The sequence below is a fragment of the Coffea arabica genome, chromosome 1e (assembly GCF_036785885.1).
Source record: "Coffea arabica cultivar ET-39 chromosome 1e, Coffea Arabica ET-39 HiFi, whole genome shotgun sequence".
Classification (NCBI taxonomy): Eukaryota; Viridiplantae; Streptophyta; class Magnoliopsida; order Gentianales; family Rubiaceae; genus Coffea; species Coffea arabica.
In genome coordinates, this window is record NC_092311.1 from 36,795,508 (window position 1) to 36,817,933 (window position 22,426).

At 37.3% G+C, this 22,426-nt stretch overlaps 1 protein-coding gene and 2 pseudogenes across 1 annotated transcript; all 3 read left to right on the plus strand.

The window, feature by feature from the left end:
- The first annotated feature begins 1,955 nt into the window (after nucleotides 1–1,955).
- On the plus strand, nucleotides 1,956–4,277 carry LOC113693689 (serine carboxypeptidase 1-like; annotated as a pseudogene).
- A 5,358-nt stretch (nucleotides 4,278–9,635) lies between these two features.
- LOC140016842 (uncharacterized) lies at nucleotides 9,636–12,589 on the plus strand. Its single transcript, XM_072070869.1, has 5 exons — nucleotides 9,636–9,740; nucleotides 9,887–10,738; nucleotides 10,826–11,275; nucleotides 11,325–11,435; nucleotides 11,525–12,589. Exons 1-5 carry the CDS (start codon nucleotides 9,636–9,638, stop codon nucleotides 12,587–12,589), a joined length of 2,583 nt encoding a protein of 860 aa, XP_071926970.1.
- Nucleotides 12,590–18,875: 6,286 nt separating this feature from the next.
- LOC140021455 (serine carboxypeptidase 1-like) lies at nucleotides 18,876–21,548 on the plus strand (annotated as a pseudogene).
- The last annotated feature ends 878 nt before the right edge of the window (nucleotides 21,549–22,426 follow it).

Consider the following 22,426-nt stretch of genomic DNA (forward strand, 5'->3'; position numbering starts at 1 on the left):
AAAACAAATGGCCCAAAATCATTACCAAATTATGATAGTTCCACCACTAAACTAGTCTACAAATTTTATTAAAAAAATAGTCCAAAAAATTTAAAAGAAACAATATAGCACTTTCTTTTCTATCTTAAAGAGAATTTATATTCCCAATAAAGCACTATGAAAAATACCCTATTATAGCAAAAAATTTATTGTTATAGTTGATTATTAAATAACAAATATTAGCATGAAAAACTTGATACTCTTTTTGTTTAGAAGAATAAATTGAACTTTGTAAGATAAGGGCATTTTATGGCATTCATTAAATTTTTTACTATATTTTAAAGTTTGATTACCAAAGTGTCAAATCAAGGGAGCTAAGTCTAATTTTTAAAACAACAAGGGAACTAAGTGAAATACTAAGAAACCTCAAGGGAGGTTTCTGAAATTACCCCTAGAATATTTTGTTAATCTCTACTCATTAGAGGCATCATTTGTACTACTATTATAACATTGCGCAGAAATTTAATGTTTCCATGAATTGTTAGACTAGTGATTAATGTATCCATGTTTGCCGGGAACATTGCTTATCAGCCAAGAATCCAAAATCTACGACTCATAGCTTACGTCAATGTTTTTAAACTCGGACCGGTCAGTGAACCGGAGAGGTGGCCGGTTCGCGGTTCGACCGGTCCGACCGGTCCAACCGGCCGGTTCAAAGGTTCACTGTTTTTTTTTTTTTTTTTTTTTTTTTTTTTTTTTTTTTTAGTGTTAAGTACTAAGCAGGTTTCATTCTACACTTGAACTTTACCAACATAACTTAATTTAAGTTATGATAATAATAAATTTTCTAAAAGTTATACACAAAACATGGAATGATAAATATAATTAAAATATCATAATTCACCACAAGTTTTCATAAATTCATTATAAACATAAATAGATACAATCCAAATGTGCACCAATTATCACAAATAAAAACACAAAAAATAAATAAATTAAATATTGAAATTCTTTTACAACCCTTAAAAAAATCCATAAAAGAGTTCAAGTTAAGACAAACTATTTGAATAGCAAACTTTTATCAGTGGCATGATAAGCAACCACACCACCTTCACAATTTCATCAACTTAAGCTGAAAAAGTTAAAATTTTATTATAAAAATATAAATCTAATTGCTCAAACTAAAAAAAACTAAAAATTTTTGAAAAACAAATATACAGTTAAACACATAAAAAATTAATTGCTACTAAACATTACTAATTAACATGTTATATTAAATTCAATGATCCTATACCATTAATTATTTTAAATTCAATTATCAATAGCTTCGATTATGTGCCAACTACCATATTTTTGACCAACCCAATGTTATTATTTGTAATTCTTACCCAATTCCTACATGGATGTGCACTACTTTTGCAAAAATTTCATCCTTAATTAATCGAATAAAAATAAAACAAAAATGAGGGAAACATATGAAAATTGAGGGGAAAAAGAAGAAAATGCAAAAAATCAACTAAAGATAATAATATAGAAAAAAACCTTGAAAAGAAAAAAATTAAACTTACTAAAATGTTGGAAAACAAGAAAAGTTGAAATTTTCAACTTGTTTACAATCTGCTAAAGATAATAACCTGATAATAATGGTGAAGACTTGAGAAAATCTTGTTGTGGATATTTGGGTTAAAAATGGTTAAGAAGAAAAAATTGAAAAAAAAAATAAGAGAAGAACTTGATGTTTTAATATATTTTTTAGTTAAGTAGAATTCTCAACAAACTTAAGTACAGTCTAGCGGTAAGATTGTCATATTTAAACTTGGAGACCCAGGTTCGAATCTTAGCTACACCATTCTTAATATTTTGTTGAAGAATTTAAAAAACCGCCGGTTTACGGTTCTTAACGGTTCGCACGGTTCGTCCGGGTTTCAACGGTTCTCCATGAACTTCCGGCTTTAACATTAGACCGGACCGGTGACATGGCCGGTTCGCGGTCCAACCGGTCGAACCGGCCGGTCCGGTCCGGTTCTGAAAACATTGGCTTACGTTGGCATTTTGTTTTTTCTTTGGTCAATGATCAAAAGTCAATCTTCAACTATTACTGTTATATCTTGCTCTTATCTGCCTAGTGGCATCTGCTACACAATGTTATGGTGAACATGGATATGATGGATATGATCGTCTTGCGAAATTCCTTCAGGCTAGTAGCTTAAGAAAATCAGTCAATCATGTGAATGAGGAACTGAACAACGAGTATTCGCCAGTTTTCATTGGCCCCCAAGATGGTCTGAAGGCAACTGACAAGATCACAGCGTTGCCAGGCGAACCAAATGGCGTGAATTTTTATCAATACTCAGGGTATGTCACTGTGGATCCAAAGGCCGGTCGAGCTCTCTTCTACTATTTTGCCAAGTCTCAAAATTCATCTACCAAACCCCTTGTGCTCTGGCTAAATGGAGGTAGCAATTGTCTCCATTATTCTTTTTTTTTTTTCCCCGAAGGTAGATATTTCATGTAAAGAAGTTGTTACGTGGTGAGATTTGACTACAGGACCTGGTGCATCTTCATTTGAGATTGGAGCGATGACTGAACTCGGACCATTTCGAGTTAGCAAAGGTGGAAAAACGTTGTGGGAACAATGGTAAGAACTCATACGTTGTAAAGCAGGTGTTAATTGATTTGAAACGATTTAGAATAAGCTCTAACGAAAGAATTCTGTATTTTTCAAACAGTGGCAAATGTACTTTTCTTGGAGTCTCCTGCCGGTGTTGGATTTTCTTACTCAAACACATCGTCTGATTACATTATCGGAGACACAAAAACTGCTGCAGATTCTTACACATTTCTAGTCAATTGGTTAGAAAGATTCCCAGAATACAAAACCAAAGAATTTTTTATAGCCGAACAAGGTTATGCCGGTCGGTACGTGCCTCAACTTGCTCAACTAATCCTCCATAACAACAAGATAACTAACCAAACTGTTATTAACTTGAAAGGAGTTGTTGTAAGTGATACATTTCTTGAATCATCAATTGTTTTTATTTAATTTAACTAGCTTACCCTACACATTAAATGATGAATATAAATTGTCCATGGAATTCGGATTGGGAATGGACACTATGATATTGAAACACAAAACAGGGGGACTTATGATTATTACTGGACACATGCCCTAATATCCGATGAAATCCATCAAGGTATAGTTTCCAATTGCAATTTTTCCTCAGCAGATCCACCTCCAGATGCTTGTCAAACATACAAGAGCCAAGCACATTCAGCTAAAGGCCATATTGACAGTAACAATATTTCTGCTCCCTTGTGTTCTTCTTCTTCTTCAAGTACTCCTCCTTCGGTACAAAAACTTGATTCGATACACTACCACTTCTCTTCCTTTCTGATTTTCTCCTCTAAATGAAAATCAAATTAAAGTAACATACTTTTTAATATATCTCTGATTGAAACAGATAAATGAGCATGATCCATGCTCGGATAATTATGTTTACACTTACCTAAATACTCCTGCCGTGCAAAAATCACTTCATGCTAATACCACCGGAATCCCTGGACCTTGGAAAAACTACAAGTACGTATGATATAATGTTTTGTTATTCTATTTCCAGTAGTATACGAGAAATCCACAATGGATACTTAATTGTATACTTTCCTTTTCATTTTATTAAACTAAGTTTTAAAAAGAAAAAAAAAACATAATTCTACACACAGTGGCTACATAGGCCATAATTGGGATCACGAGACAGACACAGTGTTACCTGTAATCAAGGAGCTCACTTCAAGTGGCGTTAGCGTTTGGCTGTATAGGTAAGGAAGCCAAAAATTTGAGTTGTAAAATCATGATTGCCTGAGAAACTTCCTATCCAGATAGTGTTTGATTAAAGTTTGATCATTTTGAATTGCAGTGGGGACATAGGTAGTGTTTGTTCTGTGACAACAACTAGATATGCCTTGAACAATCTCAGGCTCTCCGCGAAAACTCCTTGGTATGCTTGGTACACTCAAGGCGAGGTAAACAAGATTCAACTGCAAATTATACGTTTTCTTTTTTTGCATTTCATTTCTTTGGTTAAAAGAATCCTGATGTTCAATTGTTGTACAAGGAAAATTAAGTTTTTTTAATCCTATGTTGTATACTTGTTCAGGTTGGTGGTTATGCAGTGGAATATGAAAACTTAACCTTTGTTGCAGTAAGGGGAGCTGGACATCTTGTTCCTAGTTATCAGCCTGCCCGAGCATTAACATTGTTCTCATCGTTCTTGGTTGGAAAGCTTCCACCTTCCAACTAGAGCTGATTAAACCAAAGTGTATGATCAATCGTGAAATGGAATATGACTTGAGATATACCTATGAATCATTCACCTCGTATTGATCAGTTGTGTATATGATCTCGTCTATTTTCTCAAATCAAAATTATTGATCCTTAAAACTTACTCTATTCTGTAAGTACTACAGTTAATCATCATAAATTTGCTTCTTGCCAAAAAGTTCCCTTATCATGTTAACTGTCATGCTTGTCCTTGAAAAGTAATCTCAACTGTTCTTAACCCAAGAATGTGACTTGATCAAGAGTTTAATAGCAAAATCTTGGCCACTCAGATGTAAATCCCAAAGGGGATTTATATTTTATACTTCATTTGTCATCTCCATGAGATGTGTCAAAATGGATGACTTGAATGGGTTTGGATGGGTTAAAATAGATAATGGATATAAGTAAGTTAACTCATTTATACCTATTTAATTAGATGTGTATAAATGGATAAGTCAAAAAAAGAGTTGGGTAACCTAATTACCCATGTATTCTAACCTTTTCCAAACTCATCTAAATTTATTTTGTAAGCCAAATTTTCAATTTATACCACCCTTTGCAGTTTGCACCCATCATTAATTTTAAATATTTACTTATAATGCCCAATAATTCTAATTACAAATTTTTTCCCATCCATGTGCTATGTTGCAAAATTACATATTATTTAATAATGGAACAATAAAAATATAAAAAATTGGACTAAACAATATGAAAGTTATCATAAAACTTAATCCAAAGACTTTGAACCCCTAGCATTTTTTCCATGAATAAATTTAAATTTTCATTTTGAAAAAGTAGGAAAGAAGGCTAAAACTTATCATAAATTGGTAATGCTGAAAAATGAGCAAATTAACAAATTACGAGAAAATAAAATGATAAGATAAAACCAACAAATAATAATAATAAATAAAACAAAAGTAGTTGACATCATGACAAAATGAAGAATCTGAGAAAAAAATTAAGTAGGATATCATGACAAAATGACTATAGTTTCTTTTATTAAGAGAATAACTGAGCCGAGAAAAAGAAAAGCACAAATTAATTCTTGAAGTCTTGGGAACAAAAGAGAGTCTATGGCTATGATTCGTGAGTAGCGATGGATGTGATTGTGAAGACAATTCTAAATGGGTTAATTGGATTTAGAGAGTTATCCAATTATACCAATTTATTAAATAGGTATTGAAGAGGTAGTATTTGGACGGTCAAACCGAGCTGACCTAATACGCCCTCTTCTTGAGCGAAGTGACTTTGTGATGTCTTTTCCTGCACTAGAGGGGCTTTTTTACCCCGGATCATCTCCGATGATTAAGTTAATTAGTTTACTGGGAGATGAATAATGGGAATGGAAATAGTAGAGTTCTTACTATATTTCTCTCTCCTTTTCTCTTCCCCCAATAAACTAACTTAATCATCGGAGGTGATCCGAGGGAAAAAGCCCCGTCTAGTGTAGGAAAAGACATCACAAAGTCACTTCGCTCAAGAAGAGGACGTATTAGGTCAGCTCGGCTTAACCATCCAAAAACTACCTCTTTAATTGGTATCCACCATGAGGCTCCGAAGATATTCTAAATATGAAATCTACGCGCTCTAGGAGTAAGAGAATCCCCCCTACAGGGGCTGAGCCGAGCACAGCTGCACAGCCCGAAAACACTTCAGAAGACCAAGGGTCCCAATGGACTCAACCTGCAAACGAAGAAGCCCTCGCCCGGATAGCAGAGTTTGTAGTTGAAAATCTGGGTATCTTTGAGGAATTAGAAAGATTCTTCAAAAGACAAGGGAAGAGAAAAGGAGAGAGAAATATAGTAAGAGCTCTACTATTTTCATTCCCGTTATTCATCTCCCAATAAACTAACTTAATCATCGGAGGTGATCAGGGGGAAAAAGCCCTGTCTAGTGCAGGAAAAGACATCACAAAGTCACTTCACTCAGGAAGAGGACGTATTAGGTCAGCTCGGCTTGACCGTCCAAAAACTACCTCTTCAGGTATTATTGGGTTCATTTTTACCCATACCCACCTATTCATGGACGAATATGAGTAAATTTAACTAAATGGGTTTGTATAATCTCCATGCAACTATCTTTCCACTTATTGAAAAGATGCCAAATTTTGCATAGAACCATTTATTATTACACAACAAAGTTATAAACCGGGCGGAGCAATCAATTTTTCACGCTTCAAAATCACAACTAAGTTGTCGTCTGTCTGATGCATGCGCAGATTAAAATGGAAAACTATAGGCCAAAAGACTCTCCTTTTGTCAGATGGTTAATCTAACTGTTTCTTAAGGAGTAAACTTTGATCACCAATTGCTAATATCAAGTTTGTCAAGAACTGTTTACGTAATGAACTCATGTCTACTGGTTTAACAACACATCATTGTATATGTTTGTTTACCCTTGAAAAAGAGAAAAACATCCCATGCCCTCTAACCACATGTTTCCTGAGATTTGTCTATGTCTCTCTCTCTCTCTCTCTCTCTCTCTCTCTCTCTCTCTCTCTCTCTCTCTCTTTAAAAAAAATCTTTTTCGGGTATGTATTTTCTAGATAAAAATAATTTGAGATACTTTCATCCAATCCAGCCAGAAAATAAAGAAATAGAAAAAGTGCTTAACTATCACTCTACACAACAACGGTTTTCACATATTTCTGCTTAGAGAATCTGTATGTGAATCGCGACTATTTATGTAAATTTGAGGCTTTAAGGATTAATTGTTACACTTGATGAAAAATTTATATTCATGTTAAATTGTGTATTGGAAGTTGACAAGGTAGAAAAATGGTTCAACTTTTAATATAGCCAAAAGTTTGGCTAAATTCAAATTAAACATATCTAAGCCATTAATTGCACTATGTAATTTTATCTTGCCCATGTTCATTGATGCAGAATTCAGATAAAACTTGCTCCGATATCAATTATAATACCCAAGACAATGGGCAGCTCCACAATTCTTTTTTTTTTTTTAATGTATGGGATTTGCTCTGAAACCAACTTTGTACCCAAGATAATAGGCTAATCTATCTCTTTTTTTTTTTTTTGGCTTTATAGTGTAAACCATAGACCCAAAACATTTCTACTTTGAACCAAGTTTTTTTTTAAGTGTTAGTGGGAGGTTTCGAACTCAGGACCTTTTACCCCCTGTTCCATATCGCCTAATACATCCTTTCCCCCAACCAAGTCAATAAACATGGGCATCTCCCCTGCAGAAATCAAATAATTTTTTGTCGCTAGGGTTGAAGGGGGAATGCACGGTGGCTTTGTTAGATGCAAACCATGTTCTCATTCGGCCAAGAGTGGAGGAGAACTACACAAGACTTTTTGTACGCCGCATGTGGTTCATCAAGAGCTCGCCGATGACAATCTCAAAGTGGTCTTTGGATTTCAAAGCTAATAAAGAGGTATCAATTGCTCCGGTGTGGGTAAGTTTTCCGGGTTTGCCTATCCCGTTTTTTGCAAGGAACCTATTGAACAAGTTGGCATCTGTTTTGGGACATCTATTGAAGATTGATACAGCGACGGGAGATCTGCGAAGACCGTCCGTAGCAAGGTTGCTGGTGGAGCTAGATGTAACCCAGCCACCTGTGAAAAAGATTTGGACAGGGGATTTGGATAGGGGATAAGGAATATAGTTTCTGGCAGGCGGTGGAATACGAAAACTGGTCGGATTTCTGCTCCTTCTGTGAGAGATTTCGTCACGTGCAACAGGGGTGCTTTAGGAAACACCTGGAACTAAAACCAGTAAAACCATCGCCGACACAGCAGCAACCGCGCATTGAGTCTCGCCCCAAAGGAGATAAAGGTAAGACAACGGTAGAGGAGGAGGAGGTTGGAGGGCGGAGGACCCAGCAAACTTCGCCTGTGATAGAGGGTGGACAGTGCTCGGCTTTACCTTTGGTGCAGGGACAGCTTGAGGAACGGGAAGCCAGCGGGGAGGGCCAGGTCGCGGGGATGGTACAGTTTAGGGAAGTAACATGGCGGCACCATTCAGGTGGCCGAAGCGCGCATGGAAGTGCAGAGGTAGACGGGGCAGTGCAAGTGCATGGAAGTGCGGCGGCAGAAGGGGCATTGCCCGTGCATGGCGTGACATCAGTGGCTGAGGCAGGAGCGGAGGGAGCAGATGCAAGAGGTTTATACGCTTTGCTGCTTGACAATGCTGGGAAGCAGGGGTCTGGCTAGGCCAGCGTGGCATCACAGGTGCTTCTCAGCAACCCATTTGGGGTCCTTGATGGGGTTGGTGACGAGGCAGTGGGACTCAGAGCCCACAAGCTGAGGGGTGCAACGTCACTTAGCCCAGTACGTGGGAAGGCGTCGAACAGGTTGCAGTACCAGGAACTCCAGGCCATGCAGGTACAGTTGACACGTCGCTTGGAGCAGTCTGGCAAGCTGGAGCAGCAGTGGCGGCCCTCTCCTGGGATTGATCCAATTGACGCGCAGCTCCTGAGCCAATTGGATAACACAGCAGGGATGAAGAGCACGGGCAGACATCCTGAATCAAATGCAAGAGGTAGGGACACTCGAAAGCGGTATGCACTTCGTTCTAATGTTAGGTCCAGTTAATTTCCTTGTTTGGAATATACGGGGTACATCAAAGATGGACTCGCTCCGGTATTTAAAAAAGATGAAAGTTGATTTTAACGTGAATGTTCTGATTTTGTTGGAACCTATGTCGGATGAAGGGCGGTTAGACTTTGTGAAAAGGGTTGTTGGCTGTTAGTCGGCAGCCTCCTTTGTGAAGGGTAAGATCTGGGTCCTATGGGACCTCGCTATCAATATCTCTTTTAACACTTTAGCGGACCACTTGGTTGACATGGAGTTCAGCTCCTCAGCTAGTACATTTTTTCTCTTGGCAATATATGCTCGTTGCACGGGGATAGCTCGCCGACCTCTCTGGAGTGCCATGGAGAGCTTTGTAGCCTCACGGCAAGGATCCTGGATATTGGCAGGGGATTTTAACATCATCTCGGAGGCCTCAAAGCGGCTGAGTGGGCACCGCCGAATGCTCAAAACATGGACTTTAATCAAACCATTTTTAATTGTGGCCTAGTCACAGTGGAGTTTGAAGGGCCTAAGTTTACCTGGACGAATGGGACTGTGTGGCAGTATCTGGATCGGGTGTTGGTTAATCGTGAATGGGCTGAGATGTATGTTGTTTCAAGGGTGCTGCACCTTGCACGGGAGCGATCAGATCATGCGTCCCTTTTGATCAAGTGTGGCGCAGGGAGACAAGGGACCGCCTCATTTAAATACCTCAACGTAAATACCTCAACGTTTGGCCCCATCATGCCTCATTCCTTGGAGTTGTTCAGGGGGCTTGAGGAGAGGGCAGTCCAGCACGTACGATGTCGGAGTTCTATCGAAAAATGTTATGCGTGCGAGCCAAGCTGAGAACATGGAACAAGGAAGTGTTTGGGCATATTGGCAACAAGGTGGCAGAACTTGAGCAGGTTATGCGTGCTAAGGGTTACAGTATGACATGGAGGGGACTATGACGGCAAAAATTGCTTATCATGAGGCCAGGTTGGCATATATGCACCAACTGGCAATTGATTGTGAATTTTGGCTCCAGAAATCGAGAATATGATGGATTCAGGCGGGGGATGCGAACACTACTTTTTTCCATGCTGTGGTTTGGCAACGGAGGGCCTTTAATTTTATATCTAGGATACGCAGCTCGATGGGGCAGTGGCTGACAACGGTTGAGGACATTAAGTACTCAGCCGCAGCGTTCTTTGAGACACTGTTCAGTTCGGATAGGGGTATCAATCGGCGTTCAGTGCTACCTTTCACTCTTCCACAACTGTCTCTAGTGGATAATGAGAGGTTGATGTCCATGCCTACAACGGATGAGGTTCGCGAGGTCGTTTTCTCAATCAGTCCAGATAGTGCCCCTGGCCCGGATGGATTTGGGTTTGGTTTCTACCAGGCGTGTTGGGACATTATCAAGGAGGATTTGGTGGTAGTGGTCCAAGACTATTTTAAGGGAGGGTGGTTGCCAAAAGGGGTCACCAGCACCCTAATTATGTTAGGGCCCAAAATAGAAGGGGCATCTCATTGGCAGGACTTCCGGGCAATTAGTCTGTGTAACGTTAGCTCCAAGATTATATCAAAACTTGTGACCAATAGGTTGAACAAGCTTCTACCCCAGCTGGTTTCACCTTGGCAGTCTGGCTTTGTCCCAGGACGACAAATAATTGATAATATCCTACTGGCGCATGAGCATGCACAGGAACTCGACCGTCGCTTGGAGGCTCCAAAACTCATGTTGAAACTGGATATGGAAAAGGCGTATGATAGAGTGGAGTGGTCGTTTCTTATTTTCATGCTTCGTGCTTTTGGTTTCCAACAAAATGCAGTCGATTTGATCTTCCACCTGGTTGCAAATAATTGGTTTTCGGTGCTAGTAAATGGGGAGCCGGTGGGGTTTTTCAAGTCGACGCCAGGAGTCAGACAAGGGGATCCGATCTCGCCAGGTCTTTTCGTGCTAGTCTCTGAATTCTTTGGAAGAGGGTAGGCTGCCTTATTCCACTAGGGCAGACATAGGTTTTTCCAAGCTGGAGGAGGCAGAGTTCCATATTTGGCATTCGCCGATGATGTCATTATTTTCACGAGACTATCTCGGGAGACCTTAGAAGCAGTGGGAGGCTTTTTTAGGCAATATCAGCAGTATTCAGGACAGAGGATAAATGCAGCAAAAAGCTGCTTTGTGTGCCCATCTGGGGCGACTGAGGTGCAGGTGAAACTTGTATCTTCCATTCTAGGGTTTCAACGGCAGTTTTTTCCCCTGATCTATCTTGATGTTCCCATTTTGCGAGGTCGGTGCTCGTCAATTGCCTTTGATGGGATTATTGCGAAAGGTCAGGGCACGGGTTTTCCACTGGAGTACGATGCTGCTGTCCATGGGGGTAAATTAATTCACTTAAAGCACGTTTTGAACTCGATGCCGCTGTATCTTTTGCAGGTTCTTAAACCCCCTAAAGCGGTATTGGTTGCCTTGGGATGAATATTCAACTCTTTTTTATGGGATACAGCTCTGGACACTAAAAGAATTCATTGGGCGTCTTGGGAGAAGCTGTGTTTCCCTGCAAAGGTGGGGGGATTGGGAGTTCACTCGTTGGATGACATGGTCAAAGCCTTCTCATGTAAGTTATGGTGGCGGTTTCGTCAACGGGGATCCATATGGTCGGATTTTATGTTCTCTAAGTATATCGGTGACCAATACTTGCTCCAGGCGGTGGTAGCAAGACCGAAGGGCACATGGAAGCGACTCCTTGGTATACTGGAGTTGGCTGAATCACAGATTACATGGAGCCTGGGACCGGGCATGGTGGATTTCTGGCTTGACACTTGGTGTGAGCTTGGTTCCTTAGGCACTTTGGTTCCACCGGATATGGACAGACCTCATTTTTTGGTGGCGGAACTCTTTGGTCGAGAAGGGTGGAATGGGCACAGACTAAAGCAGTGGCTTCCTTGCCATCTGGTGGATTTGATCTTGGAGACTCCTTTCGACCTTGATGGGCAGGATCAGATCATATGGGCGGGGTCGGCGACGAAATGCTTTTCATTGAGTTCGGCATGGGAGCTGTGTCGACAAAGTAGAGGTGGCTTCCCGATGCATGGTCTGGTTTGGAATAGGGGTGTTCCGCTGAAAATATCTATCTTTGCTTGGAGACTGCTGAACAACTTTGTGCCCTTGGATTCGATGCTGCGTCGAAGAGGTCTGCCCTTGGTATCCAGATGCTCCTGCTGTTTCGCGGAGGAGGAATCGGTGCTTCACCTTTTTGTCCGTGGACAGGTGGCGAGGGAGGTCTGGGGGCATTTTGCTACTATGTTTGGAATGCTTCACCTGCCGTTTGATGATCTTCAGCTGTTATGGAGGAAGTGGGCCACATCGCTGCCTCGCATCCCTGCACATCATATAAGATGTGTCCTCCCGCTATTGGTGGCATGGTTCATCTGGCAGGGACGAAATAAGGCAAGATTTGAAGGTCAGGTTTTTTCTACTTGGAGGGTCACACGTGAGGTCATTGCTTTCTTATATGACGTGGGAAGAGCAAACAAACTTGAAAAGGCTCAGTTTTATGGGGATCTGGATTGTGAATGGGCAAGACTAACATCTGGGGTGGCCCGTAACCGACGGGTAATAGTGGTTACATGGACAAAACCTCCAGCCTTGCATTACAAACTAAACACGGATGCTAGTGTGGCCAATGGGAGAGCTAGTGGGGGAGGGGTGCTGCGCGATTCCAATGGTAGACTTGTGTTTGCTTTCTACAAAGAGTTTGGGGAGAAGTAGGTACTGCAGGCTGAGGCACTTGTAGTGCGGGAAGGGCTGCTAGTGTGTGAGGCAAAGGGGATACGGGGTATATTGGTGGAGGTGGACTCTGCGGTCCTTGTGTCGCTAGTCAAATCGTCGGCTCTGGGGGTTGGTCGTATTGCAGTTTGCTGAGAAGGATTCGTTAGCTTCTGGATTAGGTATCAATTTCGTTTATACATGTCTTCCAGGAGGCAAATCTGGTTGCAGATCGGTTAGCGGCTTTACAGGGATACCCCAGTATGGTCTTTGACTCTCTTCAGCAATTACCAGGGGAGATCCGCCGTTGTCTGGCTATGGATGCTACAAAATTCCCATCTCTTAGGCTAGTGCCTAATTAGGTGCTAGGACTCAAGATTTTTATTCTCTATAACTTGTATAACGGTCTCTTTTTAGTTTTGAAATAAATAAATAAATTGTTCTTGTAAAAAAAAAAGTCAATAAATCTTAGAGACTACACAAGTTAGAGGGATCAAACAATTACAGATTTGATTTCTAACTTAGTAGTAGATTATAACGAATAATAAACTAGTAGACCTCCTAGTGATCAAACGAAACAATCATAAAGATATCTACAAAAGAACATTCGATACTCAAAATATAGGTTGAACAATGAAAACAAATTTGATCTCACAATTAATTTTATTAAACCAAAACCTTGATTATCCTTCAACTAGATAAGAAAAGCCTAGCCGCCCTCCCTAAGGAAAAATGCAGTCAAAGTAGAAAATAGACATCGAGAAAAAAGAGAGAAAAGTGAGCTAGAGAGAGATCAATTATTCCTGTTGATCTTCCTACTCTGCCCGAATGATAAGATACTAAAGGAAAAAAGATAAGAGATATATTAGAGAGAAAATCTCTCAAATCCTGCCAAACTTCTTCCCAAAAGTTGGATTGCAACTGGCCTCTCTTTTGATTGGCCAATGTTTAACCATTTGATAAGATTTTCCAAATTCAACCATATTTCCCTGATAATTGCTTCAAAGATATCTCAAAATATATCTCTAATAACTTCCACCACAATATTCTTGATTTTCCTTCACATCTTTTCAATTCAAACCTCCAACTAATTTTCTTGAAAACCATAGAAAATACACTAATAATTTGGTGAATCCATAATAAAAGTTAAGAAAATCATAACATAAATATATGCAAATAATGGAGTTATCAATAATCATAACTTTATAGTAATTATTTTTTATCTTTAGATAATTTTGACATTTACAAATGCTCTTTTGAATTATTTTTAGTCTCAGTTGCAATCTTATTTTGTATATTTTATCAAATAGGTCTTATCACTTTAATTATAAATCAAGAACGCTTTGGTTAAGAGGTTAAGGTTGAGGAATGAAAATTCAAAAATTAAAGATCTTAGGTTCAAATTTGCCTACCCTCTCCCCAAATATTAAATCCTACCCATAACAAGTTAAAATAAATAAAAAATAATTTAGTTATAAACAATAATTTTGATTTTAAGTTTAAAAATATCATAAGATACATTTTTATAGGTATTCAATCAATATATATGTATGACATCATCCGATTCTTCAATTCCAAACCCGCTAAGCCTATTGAGTCTCAATTCTTGAGTTCCGTCGTGTCATTGACTAATCTAAGTTTCAAAACACTGATTATTAGTAATTCATTGCCCAAGATATTATCTATTAATCAATATTTGCATGCTTTTCAATTATGAGAAAGGGAGCTTTACAACAAGAAGGAAAGCGTGTAATTCGGAAGAGAACAAAATATTGAAAAAAAAAATGTAGAAACAAACAATATTCCGTGAACAATGGTATTTAGTATTGATTGCAAAATACTTCTTAAAACTTTTTTAGAGTTGGCAAAGTGCCCTTGATTTATCAATTTCAGCACTATACGCCATAGATTCTACTATTAGCGCTGAAAAACAATTAATTTTTCATGATGTATGTGTGAACTCGTTGATAGGGGATTTTGACACCCTTGATGAAGTGTGTACGAGAAAAAAGAAAAAAAAAATCCTCAATATGTATACACATATCAATTGAAAAGAAGGGCTTGTTTGGCAAGCAAATTTTTTGCCAAAATTTTCTTCTACAAAATTTTTTAACAACTTTAATTTTAGTAAGATAAAAAATTTTCTCAAAATTTTTTAAAATACACACCTTAAAATACCCAAAAACACACTAAAAATTTTCCTTCTTTTTTCTTCTTCTTCCTCACCCCACCACAATACAGCACCTCCATTGCCGGCCAGTGCTGGTCAACGAGTCATTTTTTCTTTTTTTTTCTCTCTCCTCCTTCTCTTCCCTCCCTCTCCTCTCTCCCTTCACCTCCTCCCTCTCTCTCTCTCCTCTTCCCTTCTACTCCTACTCTCCCCCCCTCCCTTCCCCTTCCCCTTCTACCCTCGCGACTAGATGTGTGACCAGATTAGGGGAGAGGAAGGGTGAGGGAAGAAGGAGAAGGGGAGAGAGGGAGGAGGAGAAGGGAGGGAAGAGAGAGGTGAGGATTAACTCAAGTATAAATAACATTCCATCTAAATTGGCAGAATCAATAACTTTATTATTTTTCAAAAGATTCATAGTTGAAAGATGAGAATTGAAATCATATCCAATAATAAATAATCTAGAAAAGAAATAAAATTTCTAGAAAAGTATGGAACATAAAAAGTATTTTCAATATCTAATTGAAAATCAATTTTTAAAATAAGTCTATAGATCCCCATGCCTTCAACAGTTGAGCACATCCAGTTTACAGAATAGATGCTTTGTTCACTTTCTAACAACTTCCTTAGGTTCAGAAAGCCCTGCTTGGTTTTGAACATGTGAATTTTAGCAATCAATCCACCAAGTATTATACTCCCACCGTCCCACTTTGATAGTCCTGATTTTTTTTTCACACAGTTTAAGAAAAAGTAGTTAACTTTGTTGGAACAATCAATTTAGGTAGCTATTTTCCTAAAATACCCTCACATTAATTAGAGTACAACTTTATGGGAACTTGAATTGATAGTATAAAAAGAATCAACTCTCATTAAATGGGGTAGGTTTATAGTAACAACAACTTACATTGAATAAGGGTATTTTAGAAAAATTAAAATACAACTACATTCTTCAATTGGAAAGTGGACTACAATTTGGAACAAACGAAAAAGGAAAATAGGACTATCAAAGTGAGACGGAGGGAGTAAAAAATTTAGCGAAGTTAGATTCATAACACACAAAGGTGAGATTAGCTTTATTTTCAAGTCACTTCTTGTATTTGAGGCAATTTTTCTTCCAGTGCCCTTTCTTCTTGCAAAAATAGCATTTGTCTTTCTCATTTTATAGGAACACTCTTCCTTTCTTTGCTTTTCCTTTACCGTGAGTCACAAGATGAACACTTGTCTCATGTTTCAATCTCTCCTCCACTTGAACACACATGGTCAAGAATTCATTAATTGACCGTTTTTCTTTATGTTGTGTTCTAAGAGATCTTAAACGGAGCATATTCCAATGGGAAAGAGTTGAGAATGAAATGCACAAGGAATAACTCAAAAATCTCAACTTTAAGGGACTTCAGTTTAGCACCAATGTCTCGCATTTCCATAATGTGCTTGCAAACACTCTTGCTTTTATCAAGTGTCATGGTTGCAAATTTCTTTATAAGGGTGCTAGCCAAAACCTTGTCAAAACTTACAAATTGTTCATCAATTGCCTTCATATAAGTTTTGACTCGACCACAATCAGTGATTGAACCCTTAATGCTTTGGCTCTCACCGCTCATAAGTAACTTTTTCATTTGACGAACTAGGATTCATGGGAATGGGTGGTTCATTCTCATGAAACGCCAAATCAAGATCTATGCATCCCAAAGTTAGAAGAATCTTGTCCTTCAATTCGGTGTAGTTTTTATCGAATAGCATTGGAATATGAGATGAATCATTAAAAACAGTAGTAGTAAAAAAATTGCAATATCCAAGAATAAACATATATTGTTGCTATGAATTTAAGACATAAATGTTGAATTAACCAATGTTAACTCAAATAATAAATTCAAATCTTCGCGTGGTAGAGGCTACCAGACATGTATTGAATTTACTTTCTTTATAATAAAACTAGTAAATTAAAACTACAAAAATAAAAAATTTTCATACCCGTGAGTCCAGGAAAATATCTTAACAAAATGTTAAATTTACCATCTTATTTCAATTAATCTTATTAAAACTACCACTTTCTTGTGGGCTAAGTGATAAATTTTAACAAATTAATTATTTACTTAATTAGATGTTATTCATTTAATCGCTTAACATTTATGTGATTAAAATTCTAAATATCAAGTATGTAAGATGTTGTCGCCACTTTTAAGTACAAGATGCAAAGATCTTTGTGATAATATCTAAATAATTTATAATTGACAAAAATTAAAAGTTGAAAGATGAAAGATGTTGCAATTTATATTTTTAAATAATTAGACAAAAGTGCAGCAAATAAACAAACTACTGATGACAATTATTAATCACAATTTCAAGAGGCATGGAGTTGCTTAAATAGAACTCATATAAACATAAAGTGCCCCAAAAACAAAGTTCAACCTTTATGATATTTTAGTATATATGATGCAAAGTCAAAAAGCATAAGTATATTAATCATAATTCATACAAGACATAAATAGTTATGTTGTCATATACAAGTATGAGCATGCGAATGTTACATAATGATTTTGTTGATCAAATGTCATACTAACTATACATGTATGCACTCAATCATATAAATTAATCATACCAAGTTGTCTTGATGAATACTCATTTCAACCAAAAAGTGAGATGTAAATAACTACATATTGGATGGCCAAAGTCCAATTATATGTTTCTGAGATTGTTAAAGTACGTTGATAACAATAATCATGATGTGTATCGATACATATAACATCCACAACTAAGAATATGTGAGTCCAAGAAATATTCAAATCATTAGCAAGTCATACTGGATTAAACAAACCCGAATAAATTGCATGGCCAAATAAATCATCACAAGAATGATACATATACATGGGATTAGTCATTAATTCTCAATCATTGAAATAATAGAAACATAGATCTCATGCCAAATTAGATTTGATTTATCTAATATTCTATGAATCTATGCAACTTTTATCAGATTGCCAATAAACCATAAAATTATAAGTTAAACAACATATAGCTGGAGGGTGACCCTGATACCACATCCACATGTTAAACAAATAAGTACAAACAACTTGTACTAAATAGTGAAAATTTAAATAATTTATCTCCAGCCATTGTTGTCAAGTAGAACTTAAATCCATATCGCTCCTGACCTTCTTAATTTCTTCTTCTCTATACTAACAAAGAAAATTTGTAGAAGAAAAGATAAGCAAAAGAGAAATTTAGAATAAGAATCTTCTAATCTATGCCTAACCAGAGAGTGTAGTGCTAATAGAGTACCAAAGACTATTTATAGGCTAAACTAAGGACCCTTACTACCAAAATCTCTATGGTTTCCTTCCGTCGAGAAAATCTTGTCATAATTCATAACTCAAAATAACAGTTTCTAACTAATTGATCGATTTGATTGCTTAAATGATTGAATAAGATATCAATTAGTAGAAAATATCAATCAACCATTATTAAATAGGAGATACTAATTTATTATTGACACAAGTTTTGTATGTAACTTATTTTTAAAAAAAAAAATTCTTCAATTTTCAAGAAGAGAAAATAACAAAAATAGTCACAACACTGTTTGAAATTTTCTGTTTTGGTTATTAAATATTTTTATATGGCCAGAGTGATCATTTTAGTAGTAAAACAATGTATTTTTTTTGGTCAAATAAAAAGTTTAGGGACTGAAATAGAGAATAAATAGTTAGTAACAATTTCTGGTGTTCAATAAATGAAAAACCATCTTTTGTTCTACTATTCGAAAAAATTTAAAAAATAATAATAAAGCCAAAATTCGTCTGGCTTCAAATTCGTTTGGGATTTATTGAGCTCCAAATTCGTGTGGGATAGATCGATTCATCGTAATTGTCTGCCTATTTGACACCTCCAATGTCATGATCTTCTTTTTTAGTAATCTCTTTTGTAGATGTCAATAACCTTTCTTGGGTCGACATATTTAAAATCAAATAAAGTTACACTAATGGAATGAGACAGTTTTCATACGATGAAAACAAACCAAGGAAATGCCATATGATTGTGAATGTGACGAGAACAAGAAGAAAGAAGGACGATAAATTCGACATTTCTTCTTCAGAGCTACCTATAAAACACAAACGTTAATTGCATTGGTGAAAACAAAATCAGGATTCTAATTTTACGCCTAAAGGATGAAAGGTGCATTAGTGTTACCTCTTCTCATTCTTGTATGCTTAGTGGCATCTGTGCAATGTTTTGCAGGAAAAAAGCATGACCCTCTTTTGAAGCACCTCAAGGCTCGAAGAAGCACGAAAAGATCAGTGAATTATGTGACTGAGGAATTGGGAGATGAGTATTCGCCAGTTTATGTTGGCCCTCAAGAAGGGTTGAAGGAAGCTGACAGGATCACAACATTGCCAGGACAGCCAAATGCAGTAAATTTTGATCAGTATTCAGGGTATGTCACAGTTGATCCTAAAGCTGGTCGAGCTCTCTTTTACTATTTTGCCGAATCCCAAAACTCTTCGGCCAAGCCTCTGGTTTTGTGGCTAAATGGAGGTAGGTATTTCTTTTTGAAATTTTGTGATCAGCATTCTGTAGAGAGGCTATTGTTTGAAGAATAGTAGTTAAGGTGACAAACGTCTGTAACCTTTCAAAGTTGCACACGAATATAACACTCTCTTCAATGTTACATCATTTTGGATTTTAAATAATTGAGAAAGTATCTACAAATCTAGGATTAGAAATACCTAAAAGATAGGAATAAAGAGATAGGATAATGACAGAGATTTAAGAAAAAAAAAATAGTGATTGAGAGTAGTCTGTCATCTTCGTGTTTTCCTTGTTTGAAAGAACGTTTTTATGCATGCTTGAACCGAAAACAGGACCTGGATGCTCCTCAATTGGAGCTGGAGCAATGACTGAATTGGGACCTTTCCGAGTTAATAAGGATGGGAGCACCCTCTGGCTTAATCCATATGCCTGGAACACTGGTAAAAATCTGATCAATTAATTGCAGAGTAATCGTCATCAAAATTTTGAGAAATTCACAATTAACTCCACCAGTTTTGTGTCCTTCAATGTAGTGGCAAACGTACTCTTCTTGGAATCTCCAGCTGGTGTTGGATTTTCTTACTCCAATACATCCTCAGATTACATTACCGGAGATACAAAAACTGCAGCAGATTCCTATACATTTCTAGTCAACTGGCTAGAAAGGTTCCCTGAGTACAAAACCAGAGACTTCTTGATAACCGGAGAAAGCTACGCTGGTCATTACGTGCCTCAGCTTGCTCAACTCATTCTCCATAACAATAAGATAACGAACCAAACTGTCATTAACTTGAAAGGAATTGCTGTAAGTTTTTTCTTTTTTGAACTTTCAACAGTTTGACGGGCTTCTTTTCACACCGAATGGTGGTTAAATATCGTCCATGATTTTCAGATTGGGAATCCATACGTTGATATTAAAACACAAGGCAGTGGGACTTATGATTATTACTGGATCCATGCTCGGATAGGGTATATTTTCCAATTGCAATTTTTCTTCAGGAAATACATCAGATGCTTGTCAGACATACGAGGACCAAGCAGATTCAGCTAAAGGCAATATTGATGATTACAATATCTATGCTTCCTTGTGTTCTTCTTCTTCAAATACTCCTACTACGGTAAGATTTCGTTATCGATTGTAAAATCCACTGACTTGGTGTTCCATATCCCTGATGGACAAATCAACTCTGACATGGTTTTCTTACCCCTTAGATTAAGTAGATATCAGAGTTCGATCCTTTCTCGGATCATTATGTATACACTTATCTAAATACTCCTCAAGTGCAAAAGTCACTTCATGCTAACACCACTGTCATCCCAGGACCATGGGATTCCTGCAAGTAAGCATTGCATTATTCAAAATCTGATAGACGCATAATTTTTACATTACACTTCCTATGTGACTTAACTAATTGTCTTCTTGTAATCTGCATGTTCAAACAGTGACTACATACACCTTAATTGGGATGACGAACCGGATACAGTTTTACCTACCATCAAGGAATTGACTGAGAGTGGCATTAGCGTTTGGATCTATAGGTACTAATGTCACAAGTTTGAGCAAAAGCAAAATTATGAAGTGTATGAATTTTTTATGCATCTGCTTTGTGTTAGTGATTTGTGAATTGAGGCTTAGAACTTTTTGAATTGCAGTGGAGACACAGATAGTGTATGTTCTGTAACAACAACTAAGTATGCCTTAAACAAACTCGGATTATTGGTGAAAAATCCTTGGTATGCTTGGTACACCCAAGGCGAGGCAAGAAAAAATCAAGATTTATGACCATACTTAAGATTTGTTTAATTAGATCAATTCCTGCTGAAAACCGGATTGCATTTAGATAATCATGAATGGTTTTAACTTCATTTCTGTCCTCTCAGGTTGGTGGTTATGCAGTGGAATATGAAAACCTGACCTTTGTGACAGTGAGGGGAGCTGGACATTTTGTTCCTAGCTATCAGCCTTCTCGTGCACTCACTTTATTCTCATCCTTCGTGGCCGGAAAGCTTCCACCTTCCAACTCGAACTATACCAGAATCCGGTTTATGAATTGGCAAAGCTTCTGCTTCCACCTCAAAATTTTCCATGTTACACTGATCAGTTGTGTCTTTTTTGTTCCATCCAGATTTGTTAATCCTCGATTATCATTTCCATCTGTAACTGTTGAAGTCAATAATCATTATGATGGAAAAGTTTGCTTCTTGACCTAATAAGCATGTTGAGAAAGGTTTTATGCTATGTTTTAACCATGGAATCTTTGTTTGATACAATTTTTTTTTTTTTTTTACATTTCTTCTGCAATTATTGAAGCTAATGATCAATGTCACAAAGAAAGTTTCTTTCAAATTTTATTCTCACCCTACATGACTATGTTAAGAAAAGTCGTTTGATGAATCTAATTGCCTTTTGGTATGTACTTCAAGTGGCATGTTCATCCAAGAAGGCATACTATTTCTGTAAACAACGTAAGTTAACTACTTCCAAAGAAAAACTCAAGAAATTACTCGTAATTTCTAAAAAGCAAACAAGTTTATCGATTTTTACTCAAAATTAGGAATCAAAGAAACAAGGGAAATCATCAACCTATCGCGCTTTCCACAGTTAAGCTCAGCAATGAGAATGCCAAGAGAAAAGATTAGTGCCTCAAAGATGCAAAGTTCTTCATTAACATATTCTCCACTAGCTGCATATATCTGGAGTTTCATGCACTCTAACAACATCAAGTTTCCAAGTTTTTCAAAGAACTGCATTTCAAATTAAGCCAAGCTCTATTAAGTTGTCTTGTGGCTGTTAATTGGTTAAGGCATCGCCCTTTTTCTCTTGGCGATAGAACGGATGAAAACAGACACAAGATCCAAAATACAGTTAACTGCTTAGTACATTTTCTAAACTAATGAATTAGTGGAACTTGGAAACCAAAATTCATCCAAAACGGGCAATTAATTGGATTTCTGCAAGAACTATTGATGAATATGCTTATGGTGTTAATGATTGGACTCCGATGGAATACAAGGTGTGACAGCAACATGGAATTTAAAGCATTTAACTCGTAATTATTATATTCATAGAGATACGACAAATTTAACAAATAATATTTAGGGTTAAATGAGATATACCCCTAAAGCTTCTTTTGGTTAAAATGCTTGGC